The 13233-nt window shown below is 40.6% G+C and overlaps 1 protein-coding gene across 4 annotated transcripts; it reads right to left on the bottom strand.

The window, feature by feature from the left end:
* Positions 1 to 1453: 1453 nt before the first annotated feature.
* On the bottom strand, positions 1454 to 12197 carry LOC143860046 (histone-lysine N-methyltransferase, H3 lysine-79 specific-like protein). 4 transcript variants are annotated; one of them, XR_013239560.1, is made up of 9 exons: positions 11899 to 12197; positions 9316 to 9791; positions 9173 to 9225; positions 9006 to 9043; positions 8476 to 8935; positions 8005 to 8255; positions 6802 to 7649; positions 6638 to 6719; positions 1454 to 6395 (listed from the first exon to the last, which is right to left on the bottom strand). XR_013239560.1 is itself a non-coding variant. In XM_077370555.1 (7 exons), the coding sequence occupies exons 1-6, from the start codon at positions 11913 to 11915 to the stop codon at positions 8019 to 8021; spliced, it is 1281 nt and encodes a 426-aa protein (XP_077226670.1). In that variant the 5' UTR covers positions 11916 to 12197; the 3' UTR covers positions 1454 to 7649; positions 8005 to 8018. The 4 variants fall into 4 exon arrangements, 1 of the variants encoding a protein (XP_077226670.1); XR_013239558.1 differs by having other exon boundaries at positions 6638 to 7649; XR_013239559.1 differs by having other exon boundaries at positions 1454 to 6719.
* Positions 12198 to 13233: the final 1036 nt, after the last annotated feature.

The raw sequence follows: 13233 nt of genomic DNA, 5'->3' as shown, positions 1-13233 counted from the left end.
GGGGGATAATTGTTGTGGTGGTTAATGGAGAAGCAGAATGAAATGCTTCAAGGCGCTGGCCACCATTAGTTGAAGAACATATGGGCAATGGGATTCCGCGAAATTGCCTCCAAGCTACAATGAAGCCCTGTCTCAGATTAATGCATGATAATAGATCGGAATTATCCTTGAATTTGACAAGCCTGATGAAAAGGATAGTCGTTGTTTCGACTGTAAGAAGAAAATAATGCGAAGAGCCTCCAGTAGCTTTAGAAATCAAAATTTTCATAATGTGAGTTTGTAGCATATATTTTTCTCCGTCTTCCCAACGGTAGTTTTGAAATCTTTTTATGGAGTTACTGGGGAATTTTCATCCCTGATCATGGTTGTTCAATACTGGTTTAAATTAGACCATTAGATTGTGACTATGTGGTCCATATCGACTCCAGATTGCAACCTTTGACTAGCGTAGAACTCTAGTTCACCCCATAATGGTTATTATACGCTATTGATTACTAATTTGGTCGTTGGGTAACGCTTGATAGCCAATCTGCGACTCCGATTGATCCTGATGTGCCTGATCACGATAATCAACCAATGACATTCATCCATCAACCAATCATGATCAATGGTCTAGATTTGTGCAGAAGAAAAATGTATGGTGCCTGATCAAAACCATTTTTTCTGAACCACACTATCACAAATGGGTTCATAAATACACTGTCAACCCACTCGCCATCCCACATTTTTCATAATTCTAACATCTTAAAATGGGGTTTTTTTCGTTGAACATGTACAGTAAAAAAGGGGTACCCCTATGCTGTAAGCCTGTAACATGCAACAGTTAAAAAGGGCAAATGATTTATTCCCCGACCCCACTCCCTAGCAGTGTCAAAAGAGCATTTATAAATACATTAGAGGGGTTGCCCGAGGAAGAAGGAGGTGAACGTATCACTTCCCTAAAAACACATTATTTAATGCTACGATCGCATGATTAACATCATATTTGGGTCATTGGAGATCCAAAGCAAGGCCTCTCAAATGAAAGGCTCAGATCAATAAAAAATGAGGGCCACTAAGCTCCCACTATTGAGTATTTGATCAATCCTAGCAATCAACCTTAGGTCCCACACAGGAACGTGTAAACAATACCATTGATCTTGTATAAGATCATGAAGAGGCCCACGTGATCCTAGCTCAATGCCAATTGGACATCGCAGCAGTGGTGAAGTTAACGCCTATAAATAAAGGGAACTGATTTCAGCACAACTATGTTTTGATACATGAGCGTCATGTATCTTGTCTATTAGCATTTAACTGTCATGTAACTATGTAAGTGCTTTTTGGGACTGTAAAAACCCTTTTACAGCTCTTTAAATATAAAAGACAAGAAACATGAGCGTCATGTATCAAAACATGGCTGTTAAGAATTTGCCTTATGGCCAGTATTTATAGTATTTTGTAAGGAAAATGATTTCAGCGCTACAATGTTTTTATAAAGATACGCTAAACATCTTCTCATCTTGACAGCAGCAGAATATTACAGTTCTAAAAAATCTCTTACAAGCCGTTAAATACCAAACCACAAGGTGGGTCGCCCAACTTCATCAAAACAAAGGAATGCTGAAATCATTTCCCTTTTTTAATCAACATATTCATATTGATGTCGATCTGACCATTCCTGAGAACATCTCGCCATAATGTACCACTATCTATTTCTGCCGCATAATTACTTTATTTTTTCTTGTAGGTAAGATGGGATTGAACCACTAACTTCAGGGCACGAAGAAAAAACGCCTTAACCAATTGAGCCCAAAAGGTGATTTCAATATGGTAGCCTTACCCAACAACTTTTTCCTATTCAGGTTCAGTAACGAAGAAGATTGCACCAAAGTGCTGGAAACCTCTATACTACGTATGGGGGTCGAATTTTAATCATCCAAAAATGGACCCCGGATTGTACGCTGGAAAAGCCAAAACTCTCCTCCATACCTCTTTGGATCAAATTCCCGGCCCTTCACTTGAAATACGGGACCCCAACTGGCCTAGGCAAACTGGCAAGCCTCATCGGTAAACCATTATACATGGACACTAAAACAGCAGAGGGTAGCAGGTTAACCTTTGCAAGAGTCTGCGTCGAAGTTTCTGCCGAAGATGAGCTTCCAGACACCATTCATATCCAGGCTCCAACTGGCTTGGAAACCCATGCGTGGAATATGACTGGAAACCCAAGGCCTGTCTCTGCTGCAAAGAATTCAGCCATTTAACCAAAAGATGCCCCCAAAACCAAGTCCAAAGCATCCGTAAAGCCAGACAAAAGCAGGAATGGATTGCAAAACCTTCTGCAGAAATCATGCTGGATTCTGTCCCTGTCGCTGCTGACTACAATAGTCCTATCCAGAGAGTTGCAAATGTGCAGACCTCAAATATTTTTGACATTCTTGGTGACCTGGAAGAGGATACCTGCCCTCCTGCTGATGATGTTGTTGCCTGTGCCTCGTAACCCCCCTCTCCTTCCCAGGAAAATCCTCAGAACCCTCCTCAAATCCTCTAGAAATGAAAAGTCATTCCCCTGAGCTTGTTGCATCTGCTTCTATTTCGCATCCCCCAAAATCCAGCACAGCTCTCTCTCTTGCTACCCAACCCCCTCTCAATTCCCAAACCTCCCCAAATCCCAGTTTTTCACCCACCACTGCTCCCCCCACCTCTCAGGCTCCACCCTCACTCAACCCTAAACCTATACTTCACCCACTCCCACACCCCCACATCCACCTCCGGCCCTTTGCCACAAATCCCCCAAACCTCCTCTTCAAAAAGTCTCCTTGTGAGCCCAAAACCCTCTCCAAATATTCTGATTGAAGATGATAAACGCCTGGAACATTAGAGGTCGTTGCACTAGTAGAAGGAGAGATGAGGTCTCTGCTCTCATCAGAAAAACAAAGGCCCCCATCTGTTGCCTAATAGAAACTAAAGCTAAAATTCATAAGTTAGCTGAATACTCCTCTTTGATTATCGAAGGCTGGCACTCTCATGGTAATTATTCCTCAGTCATAAAAGGAAGAGTGTGGATTCTCTGGAATCCTAGAGTAGTTGATATCAGAATCCTTGAAGAATCCAGTCAATATGTGCATTCTGAGGTTAGAGTGCTCCAATCAAACCAGATTTTCAATCCAACGGCGGTGTATGCGCACAATTATTATATTTCCCGTAGAGCTCTTTGGTCGAACCTTGAATCCTTGGAACCTAACATCACTCTGCCATGGATTGTGCTGGGTGATTTTAATGTTGTACGGTATGCAAATGAAAGGGTTGGAAATACCAATCATCATCTCAATGAAATGGAGGAGTTCAATGAATGCATCTCTAACTGCTCTTTGGTTGATCTGCCCTCAAATGGGCAGAGCTGGACTTGGCATAACAGGTCAACAGAAAACAGAAAGGTGGCAATGCTGGATAGATCTCTCGTTAATGATCTCTGGCTTCATCAATTCCCGCAGTCATTTGCTGAATTCCTTGCCCCGGGTATTTCGGATCACTGCCCAATTTCAATATCCATGGACGCTCAACAAAGCTGGGGGCCAAAGCCTTTCAAATTCATGAACATGTGGACTGAAGATGAATCTCTTTACCCAAACGTGGAGCAAGCTTGGAGCATCAAAATCAAGGGCACTCCTATGTATCAACTCAGCTAGAAGCTTAAGCAGGTAAAACTGCATCTGAGAGCTTGGAATAGAGATGTATTCGGTAGAATAGATATTCGCACCCCTCTGATCCGCAACAATCTTGCTGAAACCCAATCCCTCCCGCAATCTAATCCTCTTGACCCTACTCTCATCACCCAGGAAAATGACCTCAGAACTGATCTCCTTAGAGCTTCCGCTCTTGAAGAATCCCTATATAAGCAAAAATCTAGAGTGCAATGGCTCCAACTGGGAGATTCCAATACCAAAATTTTCCACTCAGCCATGAAAACCCGCCATCACCATAACAGTATCCACTTCATCACCAGGTCTGATGGCACCCAATCTTCTGATCCCGTTGATATTGCTAACTCTTTTGTGCAGCACTTCGAGCAAGTTCTGAACAATGGAAATCTGCAATCCCATCCCACTCCTAACCCCCTTCGGTGTTTGAATGCTGATCAAGCCTCTTGTCTAGGCCTGTTTCAAAAGACGAAATCAAAACAGTAGTATTCAGTGCAGACAAAGAGAAGGCCCCCGGCCCCGACGGTTTCAATGCTGTTTTTTTTCAAACTTTCTGGTATCTAATTGAAAAAGACTTCACTAAAGCAATTCAGAATTTCTTCCAAAAAGGTACGCTGCTTTCTGAAATTTATTCTACCTTTATTGCTCTCATCCCAAATGTCTCGATGCTTCCTCTCCCGATAAATTCAGGCTAATATCCCTCTGCAACTTTATCTAGAAAACCATCACCAAAGTCCTCGCAGAGAGATTAAAATCTGTCATGAACTCCCTCATCCATCCAGCCCAATCAGCCTTCATAACAGGTAGACATATCCAAAAAAATATTTTGTTAAGCCATGACCTCATTCACAACTTCCAGTCTTCTAAATCCCCAAAATCCATGTGCCTCAAACTAGATTTGGCAAAAGCTTTTGACAATGTGAATCGTTCAGCTCTTCTTAATTTCATGAAAAAGCAAGGTTTTCATGATAGATGGTTAGTTTGGATATATGAATGTATCAACAAACCATCATTCTCAATATTGATCAATGGCACCCCTCATAGAGACTCCTCTTCAAATGGGCTCCGTCAGGGTGACCCCCTGTCCCCCCTTCTTTTTGCAATCACAATGGAGATGCTGTCCATTTTTCTTGATGAAGCTCTCGACCAAAATAAAATCGCAACCCCATTCTCAAAAAGAAATATCTCCATTTCTCACCTGTTGTTCGTGATGACCTGATGATTTTCACAAAAGGCATCCCATCTTGTGCCTCTGAAATCCTTGTCTGCTTAAAGAAATTCTCTGCTGTATTGGGTTTAGATGTGAACAAAGAGAAGAGCGAAGTCTTCCTTGCGGGCTTAGGGGTCTCTGCAAAAAAAGAGATCTCTAACACTTTGCAGATCAAAGAAGGAAAGCTACCTATACGATACTTGGGCCTGCCCCTGATATTCTCTAGGCTTTCAGCAAGCGACTTCACCCCCCTGATCTCCAAAATCAGGAAGAAGCTGCAGCAGTGGACTTCCAAAAATCTGGCGCAAGCGGGCAGAATTGAACTAGTGAAAACTGTTCCTAGTTCTTTACAAACTTATTAGGCTTCCTCTTTTGCGCTCCCAAAGGGCATTCTTCTTCAAATTGAATTTTTTTTCAGAGATTTCATATGGGGTGGCACTGATTCCACTAAGAGATTCCACTCGGTAAGCTGGTTGGACATTTGCAGGCCTAAAGATGAAGGTGGAGTGGGTATCAGAAAGCTGGAAGACCTAAACAATGGGTTGCAGGTTAAACAGTTATGGCACCTGTTGCAAAAGAACAATTCACTATGGAGTAACTGGATCTATGCTAAGTATGTGAAGAATAAAAACATCTGGTCCATTAAAATGCCTTCGAAGCCCTCGTGGGGAATCAGAAATATCCTTAAAGCTAGGGATCTTGCCAGGCCTCACATCTGTTACCAAATTGGGAAAGAGGATGAAGTCGATTTATGGGATCAGCCTTGGCTGCCTTCCAGCACCCTTCATTCTTCCTTCTCCCGCTACCGTGCTGATTACCCCCTGAGTGCCATGTTCTTGCTTTCTGAAATCTACCAGGATGGAAGCTGGAAACCTCAAATTGATAAGCCTTCTCTCAGGGAAGAAAAAATAGCGCTCAATCAGATCCCGCTAAGTGAGGATGGGTGCAATCATCCCATTTGGAAGCCTGCCATTGATGGTTTCTACTCTACTAAAATTGGCTGGAACACCTTCAGAGAAAAATCCAGCAAACCGCCATGGGTCAAAACTGTTTGGTTCTCTGGTCATACCCCTAGATCCGCTCTCACTACCTGGAAAACTCTCATGCATAAATTAAGCACAAAAGACAGAATTAGTTCTCTGGGCATTGCCATTGACACAACCTGTCCTCTATGTCACTCAGAATTTGAATCAATTGACCATCTATTCTTCCATTGCAGTTACTCTTCTTGGCTATGGTAAGAAATATTATGGAGAAGTGGGCACCGCAAAAGGCTGAAGTCTACTGTCGCTGAGGAAGAGGAGTGGGTCAGGTTGACTGCGGTTGGCAAAGGTCAGACTGCTACTGTCATTAAGATCTGTTTCAGTTCTCTGATTCATCACATTTGGACAGAGCGACCTCTACCCATAAAAGATATGTTCTCAAAGTCGTCTTGATGGAGGCCAGCATCAAGATGAATGGGCTTCACTTGAAAGACAATTGCTCGAATCGAAACATGAACTCTCCGAAAAATTTCAACTATCAGTTTGTCCTGAACGGCAAAGAGAAAAAATTCTATTCCTGGGCTCTCCCTGAGCCCTTCAAATTCAAGCTCAATGCTGATGCTTCGCTAGATTCTGCTGGAGGTGGTATTGGAGGGCTCATCAGGGATTCAAAAGGGATGTTGCATTCCATGTTCTCTGATAATGTGGAGAAAGAAGAAATCTATGAGTTGGAAATGCTAGCCATCGAAAAAGGGATTCACCTTGCTTTGCCCACAGGTATCGATTCCCTATGGATTGAATCCGACTCAAAGTTCGTTGTTGATATCATCCGGGGGATTGCCACTGTCCCTTGGAAAAAGCAAGGTTTGTTAGCTCAATTGAAGAATCTGCTGAACCGGTTTCACGAATGGAAAATAACTCACACCTGGAGAGAAGGAAACGCAGCAGCCGATATTCTCTCAAAAAGAATCTATCCATGTAAAGGTACCCCCATTTTGGTACTCTTGGCCACCCCCGCCCTTCTCTTGGCTATTGATGATGACCGAAATGGTACTCCTTTCCTTAGATTGTAATCCTTGGGTCTCTTTATCTTCTTTTCTGCTGCAGTTGTGTGTATGTGGATGACATATGATTGTTTCCTTGGGGAGTTTGTTCCTCTTGTTTGCCTTTAAGCCCTCTTGTATCTTTTCTTCTTTGTTTAATGAAATCTGGTAGGGGTCTCGCCTAACCCCAGCTTACCCATCAAAAAAGAAGAAGAAAGAGGTGCAATTCAACCAAAAAAATGGGCTAGAGGTTCAACCCTTAAAAGCAGTACCACCCAAGTGATCACCCATCCTTAGTACTACTGTCACCCAAGCACGTTTAACTTCAGAGTTCTGATGGGATCTTGTGCATTTATGTGCATTTATGCTTGTATGATTGCAACCTTACTTTTTTCATTATCTTTCATTGAAAAACAAGTGTTTGATTTAAAACATTATGAAATTGGAAATTTTGGTTCATTAATAGAAATGACATAACAGTTTTAACATACATTATAGCTAAAGAATGGATCATTAAACAGTTTGTTCATCAATGGTAGTAACTAAAAAAAAAATGGTACTAACTCCATTAGCTGCTCACCGCAACTCAATGGGGAATATGCTGGCCCAATCCTGAGTATTTTGAGGACTCCAATTGCTCTCTACAACACATAGTTCTTGTAATGATAAATGCATGGCTGTCAGTGGGGTCTAACAACAGATGTTTTCTGCACCTCCTTTTATCTGAGATCTGCATATGAAACAGTTCATTAATTCATACAAGCAATGTTGATTTCATGTATACAATTATGCACCAATATATTATAGAGAAATGCTAAACTGAAGGGCGCCTTAAAAAAAACCAGCTACAGGGGCAACCCTGTTGGATCCACATCATCGAAGTGCAATTATAATAGCACTGAAAAATGTAAATGCAATGGATTAATTAACGAACTTTGATGACATGGACCCAACTGGGGCACCCTTGCGGCTGTTTTTTGAAAGGGCACCCTTCAGTTGAGCATTCCAATATATTATATATGTACATACACATGATAGCTGAAGGTTAAAGAATAAACAGATTTGAGTACTGCCACCTTCCTTACATAGCATATCGAAGTTAGCTGCCTCCTGATTTCCCTTCACTTGAGGAATCGAAAAATGACGTTTTCGGAACTTCCTTTGCAGCAGGTTCTGTCTTTCTATTCTTGGCAGCTCGTATCTGATCTGCAAGTGATACTTCCATTCTCTTTTTCTCTCTCTTTATAAACTCTAAATCCCATTTCTCAATAGCTGGCTCGATGTCATTTGCCATGCCTTGTTGGCTAGCAATTTCACCCACTGCAGAATTTTTGTTCTGTATCAAACATGCATAACAATGTTTGTCAAACAAAATTCGTGTAAAAGCCTCTTTGGGTGCCACCAAAATTAGTCCTTATTTGCAGATAAGAATATTTTAATTTAATCTTATTTGTAAACGGGACATTGAGGCATTTTTGTAAGCCATTGACTACATCATTCTTGAAAGCGGATAGCTAACTGTTATTTGGTTATTGTGGGGATGTTCATGGTCTTACCTTGGTTAATCTTGCCTTGAGTTTTAGCCTTGTAAATACAGACAACTCTTCTTTCTCTTCCTGTGATTTCCTCTGTACTTTTTTCTTCATTTCTGCTCTGGCTTTTGCCTTCTGTTCCTTTTCTTTACGTTGTTGGGCAAGCCTTGCCGCTTTCTTGTCTGCCCTTTCTTTTGCTGCTTGTTCTGCCCTTAGTTCTGCCATCTCCTTTGCCTTTAATTTTGCCATCTCCTTTGCCTTTGCCTTGTCTGCAGCCCACTGAAGCTGTTCATGAATTATTTGTTCTTTCATCGTTTCATAGCTATCCCAATCTAGTTCTACTTGGTCAGAGCCACCTCTCTTGGCTTCATCTGCAATGCTTTCTGCCCATTTTAAATAGCATTTCTCCTGTAACCTTCTCCATTTCAAGCGCTCTTCCCAAATCCTTCTCAACCCAATGCCTATTTTTGCCTTGCTCTGAACACTGCAAAAAGGGAAGTTTACCAGTATAAAGTAGGTTCGCTTTATTTAATGAGTGGAGGAAACAAGCATACCTGTGAGCACGAGGCCATTCAGACATCTTCTTTCTGATCTGAAAATAAAAGAAGAGAATAAAAAATTCTATGAATCTTTGACATATGAAAGAAGCAGGAATGTGGTTTGGCAGGTGTGCAATACCCATGGGACAAACAGCATAAAACTGATTCTTACATGACATCACCTTGGGATCTCTCAAGGCCTCTAAGGTTCTCTGCTTGATTCGTTCACGGGTCTCTGTAAGTAAGACAATGTCGGTTAATGAGATAAATTATGCAAATTGCAGACTCCCATTAACATTTAAGAAGCAAGTAGCTTGGAGCTAACCTGCACTGTGCGTCCTGCCTTTGTTCCATGGTGTTTTTCCTTTGTTTGCGAGCCCAATCTTTCTTCTTCTTTGAATTTCCTTATCATCCTCATTAGTGTGTTTTATAGAAGCACTACCCACTTCATCAAATAAAAGTCCCTTGAAATCATGCAATAGATGCTCCTCGTTTTTGTCAACTGAACTTTCCTTATGGCTTTTCGGCTCCAATGATGAGACCATATTCAGTTGTGTCTGACAATGAAGTCCAGTTTCAGATGAAGCCTCCACATTCACACTGTGTTGGAATGTTCCCCACAATTGAACTTTTGGGATGGGATAATTGAAGGCAAGAGACCGGGAAATATTCTTCAGAAAAAGTATCTGATAACTTGCTTGCATTACAGTTGGTTGCAAAGGTCCACGATCCACCACAGACGTCAAAAGCGATCCCGGAAGCGTGTTGGGAGCATAATTAAAGGGTGAATTACCTACTATCCTGATATCAAAATGCAAAGGTTTTACTCAATTTAAGCTCATAATAATCATCGTGTAGATGTAGGTACTTCCGCTTATTGTACTTATTGGGTTTCTTTGTCCATTTTAACCAGGGACACTCTTCTCACCCTCCCACTTCTTCACAAGATAATATTTTAGACGGCTGGTCATTAGATTTTACTATTCAGACACAGTTTGATGCATTATGGCAGCAAGGAAATTTCCATTACATGGTGAATTAGGCTACTATTTAAAAGCTTCCTGAATCACACAGTTTTGAAATAAAGAGCAGAGAAAAAGTTTGTGTGAGAGAGATGCACAACTGCTTCATTCATCTCCTACTGAGGATTGCATTATCTTATATTTTGTACGTGACAGAATGCCGAATCACACAACATATATACAGATTTCTGATATCCCCTCGACTTAATTTGTGGTCGTATGAAATTATCAGCAACTGATCTCGACTCAAAAGAAAATTATGAACTCACCACTTACTTTCTACCAAATGAGGGGATAGTGAACTTTTATATGCTTTGTTCTAGCATGAAAAACTAGGTTTTGTGATAGCTAGATTGCACTCTGATCAACACAATTGGGAGTATAAGAATCAGTTTAATGCGGAATTCCTATAGAAGACGCATGAGCCAAGTAAGGTCTACAGACTACTACAGTAGTAGAAGCTATCACCCAATATTCTACCTTTGCACAAGACTTGCAATTGGATTCTGCCTTTTGCTATCAATTCTTCTTAGAATACATAACCCTATAATTGACCTCCTTGTATTAGGATCACTGGCCCAGTTTCCATCAAAATATCCTCCAACCTTGACTCCCTTGTTATGGTCAGGATCCATAAACACAATCCATGATCGAGAGTGCCTCTAATGTACCTCATAATCATAAAAGTGTTTTTCTCTTGACTCTTGAGTCATGTAGAAGCTAAAAGGCCTAATTTACAGCATTAGTAATATAAGGTCTTGTGAACATGTGGTACCATAGTGCTCCCACCATATTGTGTTGCTCTCCAAGGTCTTTCGTGTTGATATTCTCCTTTAGACCATCTTCCATTCTTTGAATCTCAAGAGTATCACTTTCAGTAATTATGATATCATTTACATAGGCCAAAATCAGAACTGTTCATGAGTGTGTGTCCTAGGCTAAAATCAGAATTGGTCAAATCAGAATTGGTCATGATTGTGTGTGTCCGATGAAGAGAGTTGTCAGACGCACATCATGTGTACCAGCAAGGCATAGAAAATAGAATTTTAACTGGTAACTTGCATTTTGGGGATGGTGATTCCGGTGATAGAAATTCCAATTCTAGCTGTTTAGATATATTTGGGTGTGGTCCAGCAAGGCATGGAAATCTATCGCTCGGTCCAGCTAGCAATGGCAAAATTTGCCTGGCTATGACATATTTAAAAGGGCTACATTTCAACTATCACAAATGTAAAAGCATTGTGATAATACGAGTACTCCCATATCATCACATCCAGTAAATTTAAAAGGGATACATTTCAAATTGAAGACATAGCACTGTGTACTATCACACAAGGACAAAGCACACAGAAAACAATCACAGTTTTGTTCAGGTGAAGCAAATTGAAGATCAAGTAGCTTATATTAAAAAATAAAAACTATAATAAACTGACACGTGTTACCCAAATCCAAGCTCTCAATGTTACAATTTCTTATTCTCAGGAAATACTGGGAGTGTATGGACACTCAACTATTCTCATTTAAATCATCATGTGCAGTGCATTGATATTTTACTAATGGCTGGGTATTTTAGCCATAATTCCCTCAAAAGTAGTGTTCATAAAACAATCTTTCAACAAACCTGCTTGAATAAACTGATTGAACACATACAGTTCATGGATTTCTACCACATTCTCATACTTCTACTTAATAGACCCAAAAAAAAGAAAAGGGTTTTCGTTGAATCTGATAGAAAAACCCTTATGGGGCTCCAAGTAGTAACAGTAATAAAAAAAATTGAAACAAAATTTACATGAAACCCACTTGAGGAAAAGGGTATATAGTAAAACTCAAGCCAGCACGGGAAAAGAAAGAATATAAAAAAGCGAATAAACGTTGAAACTTACAGGCGAAAGTAGGGCATCTCACAAATGGTTTTGTTTCTCTGCAACCATTGAATAAATCCGGGATTTTGTTTTCCTGGTTTGGGGGTTATACACTCCCACAGAAGGCGATAAGGACTCCTTGATAGGTTCTCTCTTCAGAGATTTTTTATTTGAGGGTCCCACCTGCTCTCATCCTTGCTTTGATTGATACACCACCCCTTGGAGAATTCAAGCTCCTTTCATTGGTGATGAATTACGCAGTTATACTAATTGGGAACTCAGAAAAACAAACGAAAGAAGCTGTGAAAAGCAGGGGTGCATCTATGAAAATAAGGGGGTGTAACTATTTAGTCGGGGTAAAGGGGCCCATATTGTCACCTTTAAATTTGGGTAATCCGATTCCGATCCATGTTTGTTTCTAGTTTAAAGGGATTTGCTACCCAATTTCCCATAAAGCCATTTCGCGGCTGGCTTTTGCATGGGAGAACAGCCACCTCAAATAAATTAAATAAATAAGACAAAATAAATAGGGAGATGATATTTTCACCCCTCTGCAGTACGTATTCGCCCCCTTATTTATAACGTGAATAGTGGGCAACTTTAACGCATTAAAAGTGGGGCGAGTGCATACTTGAGTGGAGGTGAAAATATCATCACCCTTTTTATCATTCCCCCTTTTGTGGTGTTAGGAGCACTTTTTTTTTTTTTTTTTTTTTTTAATTTTTTCGTCAAGAGGGTATTTCGGTAAATACCGGTTGTGAAGCTCAGAACTGGTATTGGTTGCCGGAATGTTTTTGGTTCTTGGGACTTTTGTAGAATTTCCGTAGGAAACCCACGTTTGGTTGCCGGGCTCAAAATAATCTTAGGAACCAAAGTAACCATGCACGAAACCCTACCCTGGAAAAAAAAAAAAAAAAAAAAAAACTCCTAGGAACCAAAAATAAGCTTGCAGAAGATTTTTTTTTCCTTCCCAACAATTCAAGCAACCAAACAAAGCTCCCACCATAATCCGGTCAACCAAACATTGGATTTTTATTTTACCGGGATACCTCCAGAGAGTTTTTTTTTTCACCAATCTCCCAGGGAGTTTTTTGTTCTACAGAAATCCCAAGAACCAAAAAAAAAAGTCCGGCAACCAAACGGAGTTGCTTCTATGCGTAAACCCCTAGGTGAGAGAAAAAGATTTCCGTAAAAATCAACCAATCCAAACGTACCGAAAGTTTATTCCCTCTTATTCCCGAACCTACTAAAATAGGTAAAACCTGTGCAAAACGAAGTTTCTTAGAAACCAGGCTAAGCGATATCCGTAGTCCTTAAGACACTTTGAATTGGTAGCCCACTGGCCCATAAAGTACA

This window comes from Tasmannia lanceolata, unplaced genomic scaffold (assembly GCF_043159265.1).
Source record: "Tasmannia lanceolata isolate RefF3 unplaced genomic scaffold, GAP_Taslan_0.1 ptg000037l, whole genome shotgun sequence".
Lineage (NCBI taxonomy): Eukaryota > Viridiplantae > Streptophyta > Magnoliopsida > Canellales > Winteraceae > Tasmannia > Tasmannia lanceolata.
Note: the sequence above shows the minus strand (reverse complement) of the source record. Positions and strands in the feature narration are given on the sequence as shown.